The 15,568-nt window shown below is 40.1% G+C and overlaps 1 protein-coding gene across 17 annotated transcripts in view; it reads left to right on the top strand.

Annotated features, from left to right (window-relative positions):
• Positions 1–15,568, top strand: part of Lrrc49 (leucine rich repeat containing 49) — a 193,716-nt gene that overhangs the window by 125,309 nt on the left and 52,839 nt on the right. For all 17 annotated transcript variants that reach the window (XM_017798982.2, XM_029565041.1, XM_029565043.1 and 14 more), the window contains one exon: positions 15,367–15,450. In XM_017798982.2, the coding sequence (XP_017654471.1) occupies positions 15,367–15,450 (84 nt within the window). The remainder of the gene's footprint in view (positions 1–15,366; positions 15,451–15,568) is intronic.

A 15,568-nucleotide genomic window follows, 5' to 3' on the forward strand; every position in this document is an offset into this window, starting at 1 on the left:
CACAAGTGTAGGATTGTGGAGATAAAACTGAGCAGTGTGTGTGAAAATAACTTGTATCAAGTTAACTATGAAATAAGATTGTTAATATGACCTTAAACTATATTCCTTTATAGAAAAATAAATCAGGAAATGGCGACTGTCTTGCATTTTTTCTTCAATAATTACATTATACCTGGACTATTTTTTTTGCATGTATATGTGAGTGTGGTGTTTTGTGTATGAGTGTTTGCATGTATGTGGGTGTATATGTGTGTGCATGTGGAGGCCAGAGGCCAACATTATATGTCTTCTTCAACCACCCTCCCCTTTATTTTCTGAGGAAGGATCTCTCACTTCATCCCAAAGCTCACTCATTTGGCTCATGTAGGTAGCCACCTTTCCCCAGGGGTCTCCTGTCTCTACCTCTAGAAAGCAGACTACTGAAATTATAGGTGAGCCACCATGCCCACCTGGCATTTACATGGATGCTAGGGATTTGAATGCTGGTCTTCATGCTTGCATAGCAAATACTTTGCTGGATGAGCTATCTTCTCACTCTCTGAACTTTTTTTTTTTTCTTTCTTTTTGAAACAAGGTTACCCTGTAGCCCTAGCTGGCCTGGAACTTGCTACTTAGACCAGGCTGTCCTTGATCTCAACAGAAATCAGCCTGCCTCTGCCTCCTGAGTGCTGAGAATAAAGGCATGTGCCACTGCATCCGGCTCTGAACTATCATTTTAAGTTTTTGGCAGGTAGCATCAATCTGTAGCATTTCCAGAGCATCTGGTTTGATTTGAACAAAGGAAAAAACAGAAGGAAGATGACAACTATTTTTACAACTGATCAAGAGAGAGACTAGACACATTTTAAGCAGTTAGAGCAAAGAATATCAAAAAGGAATCTGGGAGGCAGAATTTTATGTATTTCTAAGACAACATTTGGAGAAAACAGGCACAGTTCTCATAATTCGGAAGGGGGAACAATGTCAGAGTTTTTACCTCAAGCCCACACTTAGTTTGCTTTATGTGAACTTATTTATATTTTGATCTAAAAACATTAAAACAGGCTGGAGAGATGGCTCAGTGGTTAAGAGCACTGACTGCTCTTGCAGAGGACCCAGGTTCGATTCCCAGCACCCACATGGTAGCTATGAACCATCCTTAACTCGAGTTCCAGGGGAATCTGAAGCCCTCTTCTGGCCTCTGCAGCATTGCATGATACAGGTGCACTTACACACATGCAGGCAATACACTCATACACATAAAAAATAAAAATTTTAAATTTTGGTTAAGAGTACTGGCAGCTCTTTTAGAAGACCCAGGTTTGGTTCTCAACACCTAGAACGCCTCTAAATCCAGTTCTGGGGGATCCAATGTCCTCTTAAAGCCTCCATGGGCACTGAATGCACCTGGTGCATTTACATACACTCACACTTATACACATAAAATAAAAATAACAAAATATTTTAAAAATTAAAACATTCATCTCAGACAAAAGCATGTTTCTGTTGTGGCAGACATTACTAATGCAGATTCAGAAGTTTGGTTCCCCTCTTTTTGGGCTGTGCAAAATGAGAATTCTCTTTCCCTCTGAAGTTACATATGGTTGTATAACTTGCTTTGGCTAATGAAATGTGAGAATCAGTAATGTATACCATTTCTAGGCAGAAGCGTTTGGAAGCTGGTACTTTGGTGCTTTTTCACATGTGATGGTCATTACAGAAGCCTGAGATGAGCTGAAGATGTCATCAGATCACAGTCCAGGAATACCTAACTTCCACACCAAAAACAGTTGCAGGGTTCTTTACATAACCAAGAAATAAATTTTTTTAAAAACTTTATTGTGTGTGTGTGTGTGTTGCGTGTGTGTGTATGTACCTGTTTGTGTGTGTACATGTGTGGGGGTGGATGTTCACATACAGAGTGTGCATATGGAGGCTGGAGGTCAATAGCGGGTGTTGTCCTCAATCACTCTCCACCTTAGTTTTTGATGCAGGGTCTCCTTGAACCTGGAGCTCCCTGATTTGGCTAGACTGGCTGGCCAGCGAGTCCCAGGGATCCTCCTGTCTCTGTGCTGAGATTACAGGCACTGGCACTGCCGCACCCAGCTTTTTCTATGGGAGCTGGAGATCTAAACTCAGGTCTTCATGCTTGTGCAGCGGACCCTTTACTGACTGAGCCATCTCTTCAGCTCCCATAAACTTTTTTTAATCCTAGAGTAGTTCTGAAGTTGGCGCAATGGTGTAACTTACCTGTTCTGGCTTCCCACCCCGCCCCCAGTGCCTGAAAGCAGATATCACTGTTTCAATAGGAGTTAGGTAATGTGACTCTTAATTTTAACTTTGAATTTGTTTAAATTTGTTAAAAATACATGGCCAGTGACGTTTCCACATAAACAGTTGCTGCCTGTGTTAGGAGTGCAGTTATTTGTTTTGGACAAAACTCACATAAACACATTACTGTTTTAGAGCTGTGGTCACCTGCTGACAGAATGGCCCAGGTTATCAAATACCTGTTACATCGCTGTACTGCATAATCAACTTGAAATTGTTTTTACGATGGCTCTTTATGGCTAAAATAAAGCCAGGAAAAAAGTCAAACTGTTTGGTTCCAGATAGATCCCTTTCTTTGCTACATACAGGATGTATGTGACTTCTGTCCCAGAAATTGGTCTGGTACCAGGAAGATGCCAAAGCTTTGAAGGTCTTCTTTTCCTTCTTCCAGGGGATTTGTAGCCCATCTTCACAAATAGAGGGGTGTTTGTTTGTAAATTCAACTGGGCTGAAATATAGCCAGCAAAAAAAAAAAAAAAAAAAAAAAAAAAAAAAAAAAAATCTTGAAACCCTCAGTATTTAAATGAATTTGGTATAAATCCAGTTTTCCAAGGTTTAGGTTTCCTTTTAAAGCCTTACTCCCTTTAATAGAAGCTCAAATTCTCTCTGAAAATCTAATGAAATCATCTCTGAAGTATGTGTACTCCATGATCCACACAGCTTCCAGTAGCATTTGCAGTGGGCCCTTTGAATAACAGAGCTGCTCCTGGTTCCCATCTCCTGGATGAGTCCACACTGTGCGTCATTGTCTTTTTGCACTTTCAGAAAGTTTATATTAAAATAGTTTAGACACTGTAGCTTAGGCAGCAGCCTAATATAGGCAGCAGTTTATTAGGTGGAATTTTAAATGATAACTGGCCATGTATTTTTTTTTTAAGCAACATACCGAACAGAGAGCTATAAATAGTCATTGTTCTCCTTAAATGTAAAATACTAAATAGTTTAAATCCATGGACTTGGGGACCAGAGAGTTAGCTTAGCAGTTCAGAGCACTGACTGCTCTTGCAGAGGACCCCAGTTTGATTTCCAGCACCCACATAACAGCTAACAACTGTCCATAAGTCCAGTTCCAGGGGACTCCAACACTCTCTTCTGACCTCCTTGGGCATTGCATGACATGGGTGCACTTATGTACATGTACGTAATACACTCATACACATAAAATAAAATATTTTTAATCCGTGGATTTTTTATTGCTCCAGAAAAGATAGTATTTTTTACTCAGACCATCTCTTGTAATGGAGAAGAGTAGGACACAGCCGTCAAGATTTGCTATAATTACTAAACAGCTATTTTGTGACGCTAGGATGTGAAGCTCTGAATTTTTTACTTAGTTGATTTCACCCCATTGCCTCTATTTAGTGTTTTTAAATTAAGAATATTTTCCACATTGTAAAAAAAAAACACCACTTTTTTTTAGTGTTTATTGAGCTTTTTACATTTCATACAACAGCTCTTAATCAAATTTAGACCCTCTCTCCCATCCATGTCCTCTCCCCCACCAGACCTCATGTATTCCACTATACATGTTAAGTCTTACCCAGTCAAACATTTTTATACAGATGTCCTTCGGTGCAACTTCATCCACTGGAGTCTAGTCAGCCTGTCTAGAGATCATAAGTAATGCCTACTCCCCCTCACTCAGGAGTAGCCAGTCTCCAGTAGTTCCCAGACTAGGGCCGGCCTGCCACCCATTTCCCTCGCTCCATTCTGGGCCCTTGTCTGATTGAGTTGGCATAGGTCTTGTGTTCAATACTACCATTGCCACAAGTTCACATGTGCAAGCTTCCAGTGGCCTGAAAGCCTCTGCTTCCCTGTGTTAATGAACCAGTCCTGGCTCTTACAGTCTTCCTGTTCCCTCTTCCACAGTGGTCCCTGAGCCATGGGTGGGTTAGGTTTGATATAGGAGTCCTATCCAGAGACATGCACTCTGAAGTCTCTTATTCTTTGAAACTTGGCCAGTTGTGACCTTCTGTGTGCATCACACTGTTGTATAAGGAAGCTCCACTGGCGAGAGTTGAGGGATGCTCTAGTTTTCTCTCTACCCCCTGTTCCACTATGTTCCATGAGCCTTAGGTGTAGAGGTTCAGTTGGGACTGGGCATCTCTAAGATGTATATTCTCTGTGTCTGAGCAGTTGTGGGATTCTGCAGTAGCCTCTATCTGTTGCAAAAAGAAGCTTCTTTGATGAGTGGTATGCAGTATACTTGTCTGTAAATATAAGGATCCATATTTAGCATATGGTAAGAAATTTCATTTGTCTAGAGTTATGACAGATAAGGTTTTCTCTAGGATCTATGACCTCTCCAGCCATGTGTATTTGACTGTATTTTCAGTGCTACCCATGAGTTCACTCCCTCTGAGAGAGCTTTAAATCCAATTAGATAGCTGTTGATTGCTCCCCAGACAGCAGTGCCTCTACCGCACCAAAACAGATAGTTTGCTGTCAGTCTTTATGGTTATCAGGCTTTAGGACTGGGTTGGATCATTGATTGATTTTTCTCACTTAGCAGCTTGAATAATAGTCTCTAGAACTATGAGAAGTAAGCTTCAGGTAGAAGGCTTCCAGGTTAGTTCCTGCTCCATTGCTCCAAGTCCTGTGTCCGAAGTATGAACTGCCTTCAACAGTAGGATTATCTTCCAGTTCTTGGAGATAACCAACAGCTCTGGCAATAGTCTATGTTATTTTGGAAGTATATATGCACTAAAGTTCAGATACTTTATGTGCATTTCTCAGGGATTTTCAGAGGCAACACATTTCCCAAGGTTCCCTAGTCCCCCGAGGTCCATTCATCTCTACTGTCTCTCCCCTCATCTGACCTCCCTCCCCCTCCCCAGTTCCAGTGCCCCTATTATACCTACCCTTCCCCAGTGACACCCACCTCCTGTCATCCCCCTCTTCTCTGTGCCTTCTTCCCCACCTGCATGTCTCTCCCTCCTTCCCTCCCAGCGGAATATTCCCATCCCCCCTACCCGTAACATCTGTTCCCTACTATTCCCCTCTTTCGGGTTCTTTCTTTTCCTTTACCTCCATATTTCCTTTCCATTTTCCTGGCTCTTGGTCTAACAGGATATATACTCACATATAAGGGGTTGGTGCTATGAGCCACAAATGAGAGAGAACATATGTCACTTGCTTTTCGGCATTTGTGATACTTCACTTAGTATAACAGTCTCTAGTTCCATCCATTTACCTGCAAGTGTCATCTTTTCTTACCACTGAGTAGAACTCCATTGTATAAATGTACCACATTTTCATTATCCATTTATCAGTTGAGGGACATTTAGGTCATTTCTGTTTCTTTGCTATAGTGAAGAGAGGAGCAACAAACAGGGATGTACAGGTGTCTCTACAGTAGGATGAGTCCTTTGGGTATATGCCAAGGAGTGGTATAATCAGAGCACATGGAAGATTCACTTGTAGTTTTTTGAGAGTTCTCCACACTGCTTCCCATAGTGGTTGCACAAGTTTGCATTCCCACCAGCAGTGAACGAGTGTTCCGCTTTCCTCACATTCTGGTCAGTGTTCGGAGTCTCTTGTTCTCTCGATCTTAGCCAGTCTGACTGGGGTAAGATGGAATCTTAAAGTGGTTTTAATCTGCATTTCTCTAGTTAGTAAGGATGTTCATCACTTTTTAAGGTGTTTCTTAGCCATTTTTATTTCTTCATTTGAGAACTCAGTTAAGGTCTATAGCCCATCTTTTTTATTGGGTCATTTATTTTCTTGTTTCTTTGTTTTTTGAGTTCTTTGTAAATTCTGGATATGAATCCTCTATTGGATGTGTAGCTCATAAGATTTTCTCCCACTCAGTGGGTTTCCTCTTCGCTTCCTTGGTTGTTTCTTTTGCTGTACAGAAGCTTTGTAGCTAAATGAGGTCACACTTATTGATTGTTGACCTAATGCCTGAGTAGTTTATGTCAGATTTGGAAGTCCTTTCTTATACCTATACCTTGGAGGATACTGCCTATATTTTCTTCTAGTAGTTTCAGAGTTTCATGTTTTAGAATGAGGTATTTGATTCACTTGGAGTTGACTTTTGTGCAGGATGAAAGATATGGATCCAACTTCATTCATCTACAGGTGGAGATCCAGTTTTGCCAGCACCATTTGTTGACGATGCTGTCTTTCCTCCATTGTGTGTTCTTGGCACCTTTGTCAAATATCAGGTGGCTGAAATTACATGTACTCATTTTTGGGTCTTGTGTTCCATTGATCTGTGCCAGTACCATGTTGTTTTTATGACTATAGCTCTGTAATATAATTTGAGATCTGGTGTAGTGATTCCCCCCCCCAACCCCCATTGTTGTTTTTTGCCCAAGATTGCTTTGGCTATCTGGGGTCTTTTGTGACTCCATATGAATTTTAGGATTATTTTTTTCTGGCTCTGTGAAGAATTTCATGGGTATTTTGATAGGCATTGCATTTAATCTATAGATTGCTTTTGGTAAGATGCTCATTTTTCACAATATTAATTCTACTAATCTATGGGCATGGTAGGTCTTTCCATCCCTAGTGCCTTTCTCTCTCTCTTTAAAGATTTAAATTTTTTATTGTAGAGATCTTTAATGTCTTTGGTTTATTCATAAATATCTTAATTTTTTGAGGTTATTGTGGATGGTTACTTTGAATGCTTTTTCTGATTGCTTGTTATTGGTATATAGAAAGGCTACTGATTTTTGTAAGTTGATTTTGTAACCTGCCACTTTACTGAAAGTATTAGTCATTTCTAACAGTTTTCTATTGGATTTTTTGGGATCTCTAATGTATAATATCATATCATCTGCAAATAGAGATAATTTGACCTCTTTTTTCCAGTTAGTACTCCCTTAACTTCCTTGTCTTGTCTTACTGCTCTTGCAGGAGTTTCAAGCACTATATTGAAAAGGAGTGGAGATAGTGGACAGCCCTGTCTGGTTCCTGATTTCAATGGGAATGCTTCCAGTTTTTCTCCATTTAGAATGTTGTTGACTGTGGGTTTGTTGTATATAGCTTTAATTATGTTGAGGTATGTTCCCTCCAGACCAATTCCTTCTAGGACTTTTAACATGAATGCCTGTTGGATTTGGTCAAAGGCCTTTTCTGGATCTATTGAGATGACCATGTGATTTTTGTCTTTAAGTTCATTTATATGTTTTATTACATTTATTGATTATATATATATTCATCCCTGTATCTATGGAATAAAGCTGACTTGATCATGGTGGATGATCTTTTTGATGTGTGTGTCTGCATGCAGTTTGCAAGTATTTTGTTGAGTAGCTTTTGCATCTGTGTTCATTAAGGATATGGGCCGATAATTTTCTATTTTTGTTGCGTCTTTACCTGGTTTTGGTATGAGAGTAATACTGGCTTCATAGAAGGAGTTTGGAAATTCTCCCTCTGCTTCTATCTTTTTGAATAATTTAAGCAGTATTGGTTGTCAGTCTTCTTTGAATATCTGGTACAATTTTTTTAGTTGGGAGGTTTTGCATTACTGTTTCAATTTCCTCATTTGTTATGGGTCTGTTGAGGCTGTTGATCTCTTCTTGGTTTAACTTTGGTGGTGTCCATGACTTTAGAAATTCATCCATTTCTTTTAGATTTTTGAATTTTGGAGTATAGATTTTTAAAGTATTCCTTCAATATTCTCAATTTTTTTAGTGCCTATTGTAATATTTCCCCTTTTGCCTCTGATTTTATTAATTTGGATTGCTCTTTCTTGATTTTGGTTAACTGGGCTAAGGGTCTATCTTGTTTAACTTTCCAAAGAACCAGCTCTTGGATTCATTGATTTTTTTTTTTGTATTGTTTTCTTTGTTTCTATTTCATTAATTTCTGCTCTGATTTTTGTTATTTCTTCTCATCTGCTAGGTTTGGGGTTGGTTTGTTCTTGCCTATTCAGAGTCTTGAGTTGTACTGCTAAGTCATTTACATGTGCTCTTTCTTATTTTTTAAATGTAGGCTCCAAGATCTGTGAGCTTCCCTCTTAGGACTGCTTTTAAGGTGTCCCAGAGAATTTGTTGTGTTATATTCTCATTTTCATTTAGTTCCAGGAATATTTTTCTTTCTTAATTTCTTCTTTAACCCATTCATCACTCAGGAGTGTGTTGTTTAATCTCCATGAGTTTGTGTAGTTACTAGAGCTTCTTTTGCTGTTGATTATAAGCTTTATTGTACTGTGGTCTGATAGAATGCATGGAATTGTTTCATTTTCTTTGTGTGTTGAGATTTGTTTTCTGTCCCAGAATGTGGCCAGTTTTAGAGTAACTTTCATGGACTGCTGAGTAGAAAGTGTATCCTTTGGTGCTTAGGTGGAATATTCTGTAGCTGTCTGTTAGGTCCATTTCATGTAAGATGTCCTTTAATTCAGATGTCTCTTTGTTTACTCTTTGTCCAGTTGACCTGTCTTTAGAAGATAGTGGGGTATTGAAGTCATCTACTATTACTTAGTTGGGGTTAATCTGTGTTTTATAGTCCCAGAGTACTGTTTTGTAAAATTTGGTACACCAGAGTTTGGTGCATATGTGTTCATGATTGTAATATTTTCTTCTTTTTTAAAAAAATTATTTATTGAGAATTTCATGCATGCATATAAGGTGTTTTGATCAAATCCATGCCCACTCCTTCCCCTCCAACTCCTCCCATATCTCCCCTTCACTTTTTTCTGATAACTTCATGAAGTCTTCTTCTTCTTTTTTTTTTAATGGGGCTTTTTGCTACTCTAACATTACCCTCTGAAAAGGTAACCCTAAAATCTTTTAAGGATTAGATAAAAGCTCCCAAATACTTTCAACATTTTTTGGTCTTTGGAACAGAGTATATTGCTAAGAAGCCTGAGGACACTGTGAGTTTTAGCCAAGAAACTGGCTGCTTTTCTTTGGGGTCTTTTTACCCTAACTGCCTAGCCAATTCCTACCTCCTATTCTTATCACACTCTCCTCTGAAGAGGTTACCCAACTTGTGGATAGGGAATTGGGATGCAGATTGCTCTGACTTCTTCCATGCTGAACAGGGACACAGGGTGAGGCAATTGGGGTACCCCTTCAGTGGGTCTATCTAAAACACTCCCAAATTGTGTAACTTATCTGTAGGGGGAAAAGAAAGTCCTTGACTGGTGACTAGGAGATATGAAGGAGAAGTGAAGGCAAGAATAATTAGCATTACAAGTTCTAGACAGGGAACTAGAAAAAAGTGAGAACAGGGCAATTTTCAAATGTTCATATGAGAGTCCATTGGAATTTCTTGACGAGGGCTTCCAAAAGCATACCTGTATTGGGTTCTTCCTCATTTTTCTTTTGTCTGCCAAGACTGGACTAGAGAGTGATGGATTCAGGGTTTGCTTTCAGGTATTTTGACAGCTGTTGGAGTGGTTAGAATCAGTGTCAGTTCTCTCTGAAAGGCTTCTAGATAGGGAGCAAAAACAAATTTATCCATCATTTTAGAACAATAGCTGGTTGCCTCCCTTAGCTACAGGTGGGCGCTACAGTATTGCACACCAAGATTTGAAGACCAAGAGCGGCACTTTCTGATTAGGAACAAAATCATCAATGAGAAATAATTGTGTAAATAACTTTTTATATGGACTTAGGACTAATGTCTGGGAAGTGTAATCCCTTGAACTCTTAAAGAAATATACTGATGACTTGATTCTGTGGTTATACTTTCCTTTTGTGTGTTTAAGACCATACAGTTGGCCCAAATAAATCAATTTATTTTTACACTTAAGGTCGTTTGAGGATCTGTTCCTCGGGGGTTATAATATCTTCTTGATCGATTATTCCTTTAATTAGAATGAACTGACCCTCTTTACCTCTTCTGGTTAGTTTTAATTTGAAATTTATTTTGTCAGATATTATAATTGCAACACCTGCTTGCTTCTTAGAGCCATTTGCTTGGAATATTTTTTTCCATCCTTTCACCTTAAGGTAGTGTCTATCCTTGAAGATGAGGTGAGTTTCTTGAAGACAACAAAAAGATGGGGATTTTTTTCTTGATCCATTCTCCTAGCCTGTGTCTTTTGACAGGGAAGTTGAGGCCATTGGTATTTAGTATTATTATTGAGAGATATGTATTGGATACTGTCATTTTTATACCTTTCTTTGATTTTTTTTTCCGTAGCCTCTTGGGTATACATTCCTATCTTTGGGTCTTTATATTACTTCGAGTGTCCTCTCTAGGGCTGGTTTAGTGGACATAAATTCTTTCAGCTTATTTGTGTCATGGAAAATTTTCCCCTTTGACTATGATATATAGTTTTGCTGGATAAAGTGTTCGGGGTTGGCAACCATGGTCATTTAGAACTAGGACTACTTTGGTCCAGGCTCTTCTGGCTTTCATAGTTTTCATTGGAAAGTCAGCTGTAATTCTGATGGATTTTCCTTTATATGTTTTTCTCTAGCAGTTTTCAGTACCATCTCTTTGTTCTGTACATTTAATGTTTTTACTGTGATATGCTGCCTGTGGGGAGTTTCTATTCTGGTCACATCTAATTGGTGTTCTAATGTAATAGAGTACGGGACCACTGGGAAAGACCACTCAGACTCAAGCAGATTGGAATTAGTCAATTTTTTATTCTAACTATTCATAGGGAACAAGGTGTCCGAGGGTGGGTACGGAACCTGTGGTTACTTTCTAAGTAGGGAGGAAGTCTTTAAAGATAAAAACCACATTGCTTCATTGGTGTGGAATGTGCAGCTGCCAAAGAAAGATTACACTTCCCTCAGAGCCTAATGATAAGCAGGTATACAGAGCCAAACAAACAGTAATTAATCACCCCATGACAGTCACGGGACTGAGGGGTGGTTCAGGGGGTCTGGATTACATTTCATTGTTACACAGTCAAAAGAGCTCTTCTAAGTAAACAGGTAACAGCGTCTGGGTGGTGACACTGCTGTCTGTGGTCAGCCATTACCCAGAACCAGGCCTCTGAGGGGAAGGGAGGAGGTTGTTGGAGCCAAGTTCAACCTTAGGTCTGACTTTCCTGTGACAAAATAGTGGCGAGGGTCAAGATGGAGTCCCCTGCGCTAGCACACTATGTGCTTCTTGAATCTGTACAGGTAAATATTTCCTTAATTTAGGGAAGTTTTCTTCTATAATCCTGTTGAAGATCTGGTCAGTGCCATTGGCCTGAGATTCTTCTCCTTCCTGTATGCCTATGATATGTAGGTTTGGTCTTTTCATTTTGTTCCACATTTCCTGCATATTCCATTCTTGTGTGTTTTTTTTTTTAAATTTTACATAGTCTTTGCTTAAGGAGTCCGGATCTTCCACTTTATCATCTAGTCTAGATAATCTGTTTTCCATTTTGTTAGGGTTCCAAACAGCAGCAGTTTCCCTCCTCCCCAACAGGGACCTCACCTTGACCTTTGAAGTCAAAGGAAACAAACTCTGCTGAGAAGCAGCCTGCCTTTCCTCTGATCTCCAAAGATAAGATAAGCAGATTCTACCTGATAACCAGAGATTTTAGAAGTTGTTTATCATAACAGCTTTTCTCTTATCTTAAGAGGGAAAAGTAAACACTTCCAGACCCTAATCCTACCTGCTCCGCCTGCTTCCCCCTCCCTGATTTCTCCCCCAAACATTCCTCCCTTCTACACCCTAAAGCCCCCATATATAAAGTCCCAGCTCACAGCCCGTGGGCTGACATCTTTCCCTTCCCTGCCCTTTGCTGACATCTTTCCCTGACATCTTTCCCTTCCCTTCCCTTCCCTGACATCTTTTCCTTCCCTGACATCTTTCCCTTCCTTGACATCTTTCCCTTCCCTGACATCTTTCCCTTCCCTGAGGGAAACGTGTCCCGTGTGAAATAAAGCTGTATCCCGCTGAGAATTCTATCTGTGCCTCGGTGCCTCATCCATCCGCTCGTGCTCTCCATCCGCACTCGCTCTCCATTCCAATATTTACCTATCACATTTCATTCGTTCTTGTGAGATTTTCTCCTGTTGTTTCCATTGAGTTTTTCAGTTCCATGTTCACCTCAGTTTCGGTTTTCTTCAATATTTCTCTCCCTTTTGTGAATTCACTTTTCAGGCCCTGAATTGGTTTTGGTAGTCCATTAAGCCATATAATTTGTATTTTCTTGAGCTTCCATCACAGGTTTCTGCCTGTCCTCTCTGAGTACTTTGACTTGTATTTTCTTGAAGTTCTTGAAGTTCTTGGATCATGTTTATGATTGTTCTTTTAAATTCTGCATCCTGTAGTTCCCTGGATTTGTCATTGCAGTGCACTTCTGAAGGACTTCTGAGGGTTTTGTTGGGGACATACTCTCTTGGTTTTTCAGGCTGTGGTTTTTTGCTGCCATTTGGGCATATGGATGTTCTTTGTTGGCTGTTTGTCCAGTAGGAACTTCTATTCTGCCTTTGTTTGGTTGAATTTTGGTTCTGTTCATATTGTTTATGTAGCTTGGTTAGTCTTGGCAGAGTCCTAGGTATGCCAGTTTGTCAGGTAGATCAGGAACCAGGGGAAGATGGGGGTGAGGACCACCTGAGGAGGGATTTAGCAATCTATGCTAGGGGTTTTAGCTAATCTGGGTTAGGAAGCTAGTCCAGAGATCTGAGGCAGAAGAATTGGAGTGGGCTTGTGTCCAAGACTAGCACGGAACAGGGTAGGGGTAGAGTAGATTGGCAATGTTGAGGCTGTAGAGGAATAGACTAGAGATGAGGTAGGTGGGATCTGACTTACCAGAGTACTGGGAGGGCAGGTGTATCAGGCAGATCAGGAACCAGGGGAAGATGGAGGTGGGGACACTTGAGGAGGGACTTAGCAATCTGTGCTAGAGGATTTAGCTAGTCTGAGTTAGGAAGCTAGTCCAGAGATCTGAAGCACATTTGTGAAAAAACACCACCATTATTTTTATGTTTTTTTTTTTTTAATGTAAGTGTTTTGCCTGTATATCAGTGTTGTGCAATGCCTGTGGAAGCCAGAAGAGTAAGTCAGATCTCTTGGAACTGGAGTGATGGATGGTTGTTAGCCACCATGTGGGTATTGGGAACCAAACTGGGGTCCTCTGCAAGAGTACCCAGTGTTCTTCACCACTGAGCCATCTCTTCAACTCCAAAACACTTTAAATTCACCAAAGAGTTCCAGTCTCTTTAAAACAGCTAAACCATATGTCAGATCACTAATGAATTCTAAACTGTCCTTTTTTGTCTCTAAAATTAGAAAAACAACTGTATTTTTAGTTTTTAATTTATTTTATTTTTTTAAGAAAACTAAAACGCCCTTTTCTAGCAGGATGCAGCCTCTGACTTTGTCACTAGTTGTGCTGCTTAATAGGAGCCAGTGGCTTTTAAAACACCAGTTTCTTCTTCCCTTCCTTCCTTCCTTCCTTCCTTCCTTCCTTCCTCCCTCCCTCCCTCCCTCCTCCCTTCCTCCCTTCTTCCCTCCCTCCTTCCCTCCCTCCTACTCTCCTTCCCTTCCTTCCTTCCCTTTTTTTGTTTTCTGGGGTTTTGTTTAATTGGTTTTGGTTTTTGAGACAGAATCTTGCTATGTAGCCCAGGCTAGTCTCAAATTCCCAATCCTTCCCACCTCAGCTTTACAGATGTCACAATTAGAGGTTTGTGTGCCACTAGACTAGGCTAGTTTTCTCATTTATAAGATTAAAATCTTGTCGTGGATAGTTTTTTTTTAAAGTTATTTTAACTTCATAATAATTTCTGTATTTTAATGTGACTCTTTAAAGTCATCTTTGTTTTTAAGGAGCATGTATAATGGCCCACATTATGGAACATACTTTCATGGCCTCTTTAACCGTTGGTAATTCAACACAACGTGTATATAGGCAAGGGCAGCCTGGCTTGTGCTATAGCACAAGCTTCTGTATCTCAGAGGATTAAAATAGCCAAGTTTATTTTTGGTTCATTTGAACCTGCCTGCCTAAGCCTGGGTCTCTGTTCTGTGCCATCCTCATTCCAGGACTCAGGCCTTCAAACACCGATCACTGGGAGCTTTGCAGATGCTGCAGTAGAGGTGAGGGAGAGGATGGCTGCATCTGGTGTTGCGTTTGAAAGCTTCCACCCAGAAGTAAATATAGATTGCTTTTGCTTGTATGACATTGGCCAAAGCAGGTCACATGGACATATCTAACATCAAGGAAGCAGGAAGTAGTATCTCACAGTGTGGCCTAGACATGGGAAGACACAGGAACGCTTGGGAAGTAGCCCTTCTCACCACCCATTGTGTTTTTGTAGGAGTGTAAATTAGTACTACAGTTGTAGAGGCAACCTGCGAACATGCCAAAATCACTGAAACACATCTAGCATTCGATGAAGCAGCTATAGTTCTGAGAAATTATCGAACAGACACATAAAGATGCATATTCATTAAATGCATATTTATTGAGTGCATCCTATGTTCTAGGAGCTGACATGATCCATACATTCATGGAGCTTACCAGGCGAGGTAGGAGGCAAGGTTAGTGCTAGAGGTAATTGGAATGCTTCAGATTGAGTGCTGTACGGTGCTAGCCACCTGAAAACATGGGGAAGTGTCCTTGGGTCTCTTTTCCTGTTGAGCGATTCATGTGTGTAATGTGCTATTGAATACCTATTAAACCTAACTGCACATATAACTTTTCATTTATAAGATAAGAGCTCTCCTTAGTAACTCAGTTCTGCAAGTTACTTTTATAGTTTTCTATCTCTGAAGATCTTGTCAAGCTTAAGTTTTAGGAAGAAATGTCTTTCTCAGATTGTCACATCATTTTCAATATTTGCAGGTGTTTGGCAATAAAAATCTTAAGGCTAAATGGTTATATTTTTCCACCTTCATTGAAGTATGATTGGCACAATTAGAAGGAAATTTGATTCAAGAGAAGTGAGACAAGCCTGGCCCCATGGCTCCCTTTCCCCTTCTTTCTCCTGTTAATTAGATCACTTCCAGGATTCAGAGTAGACTGAAGAATATTCGATTCTCTTTAGAATTAGGAGGTTAAAAGAAAGTACAGAGAACCACACTAACTTTTTCTTCAAGGGATTATTTTCTGTTAGTGGAACACCTCTTCCAGGACCAAAGATATTAGCATTGCAAAACGGTTAAACGACTCATAATACTGTAAAAATGTTTTTGTTTTTTTTTCAGGAAGAAGAAAAGCGTGTGGCATCTATTGTAGCCAAAAAGGAAGAAGAGAAGAAGAGGGAAAGCCACAAACAATCTCTGCTTAAGGTACTTTCCTGATGTCTGCATCCGCACGCGCACACATGCACACACTGAAGCTGGCTAGCGCACGGAACATTGCTTTCTAGACTGCCAAGTTTTTATTCCAAGCACGACTATATGGTTT

The sequence above is a fragment of the Nannospalax galili genome, unplaced genomic scaffold (genome assembly GCF_000622305.1).
Source record: "Nannospalax galili isolate Female #2095 unplaced genomic scaffold, S.galili_v1.0 scaffold54, whole genome shotgun sequence".
Classification (NCBI taxonomy): Eukaryota; Metazoa; Chordata; class Mammalia; order Rodentia; family Spalacidae; genus Nannospalax; species Nannospalax galili.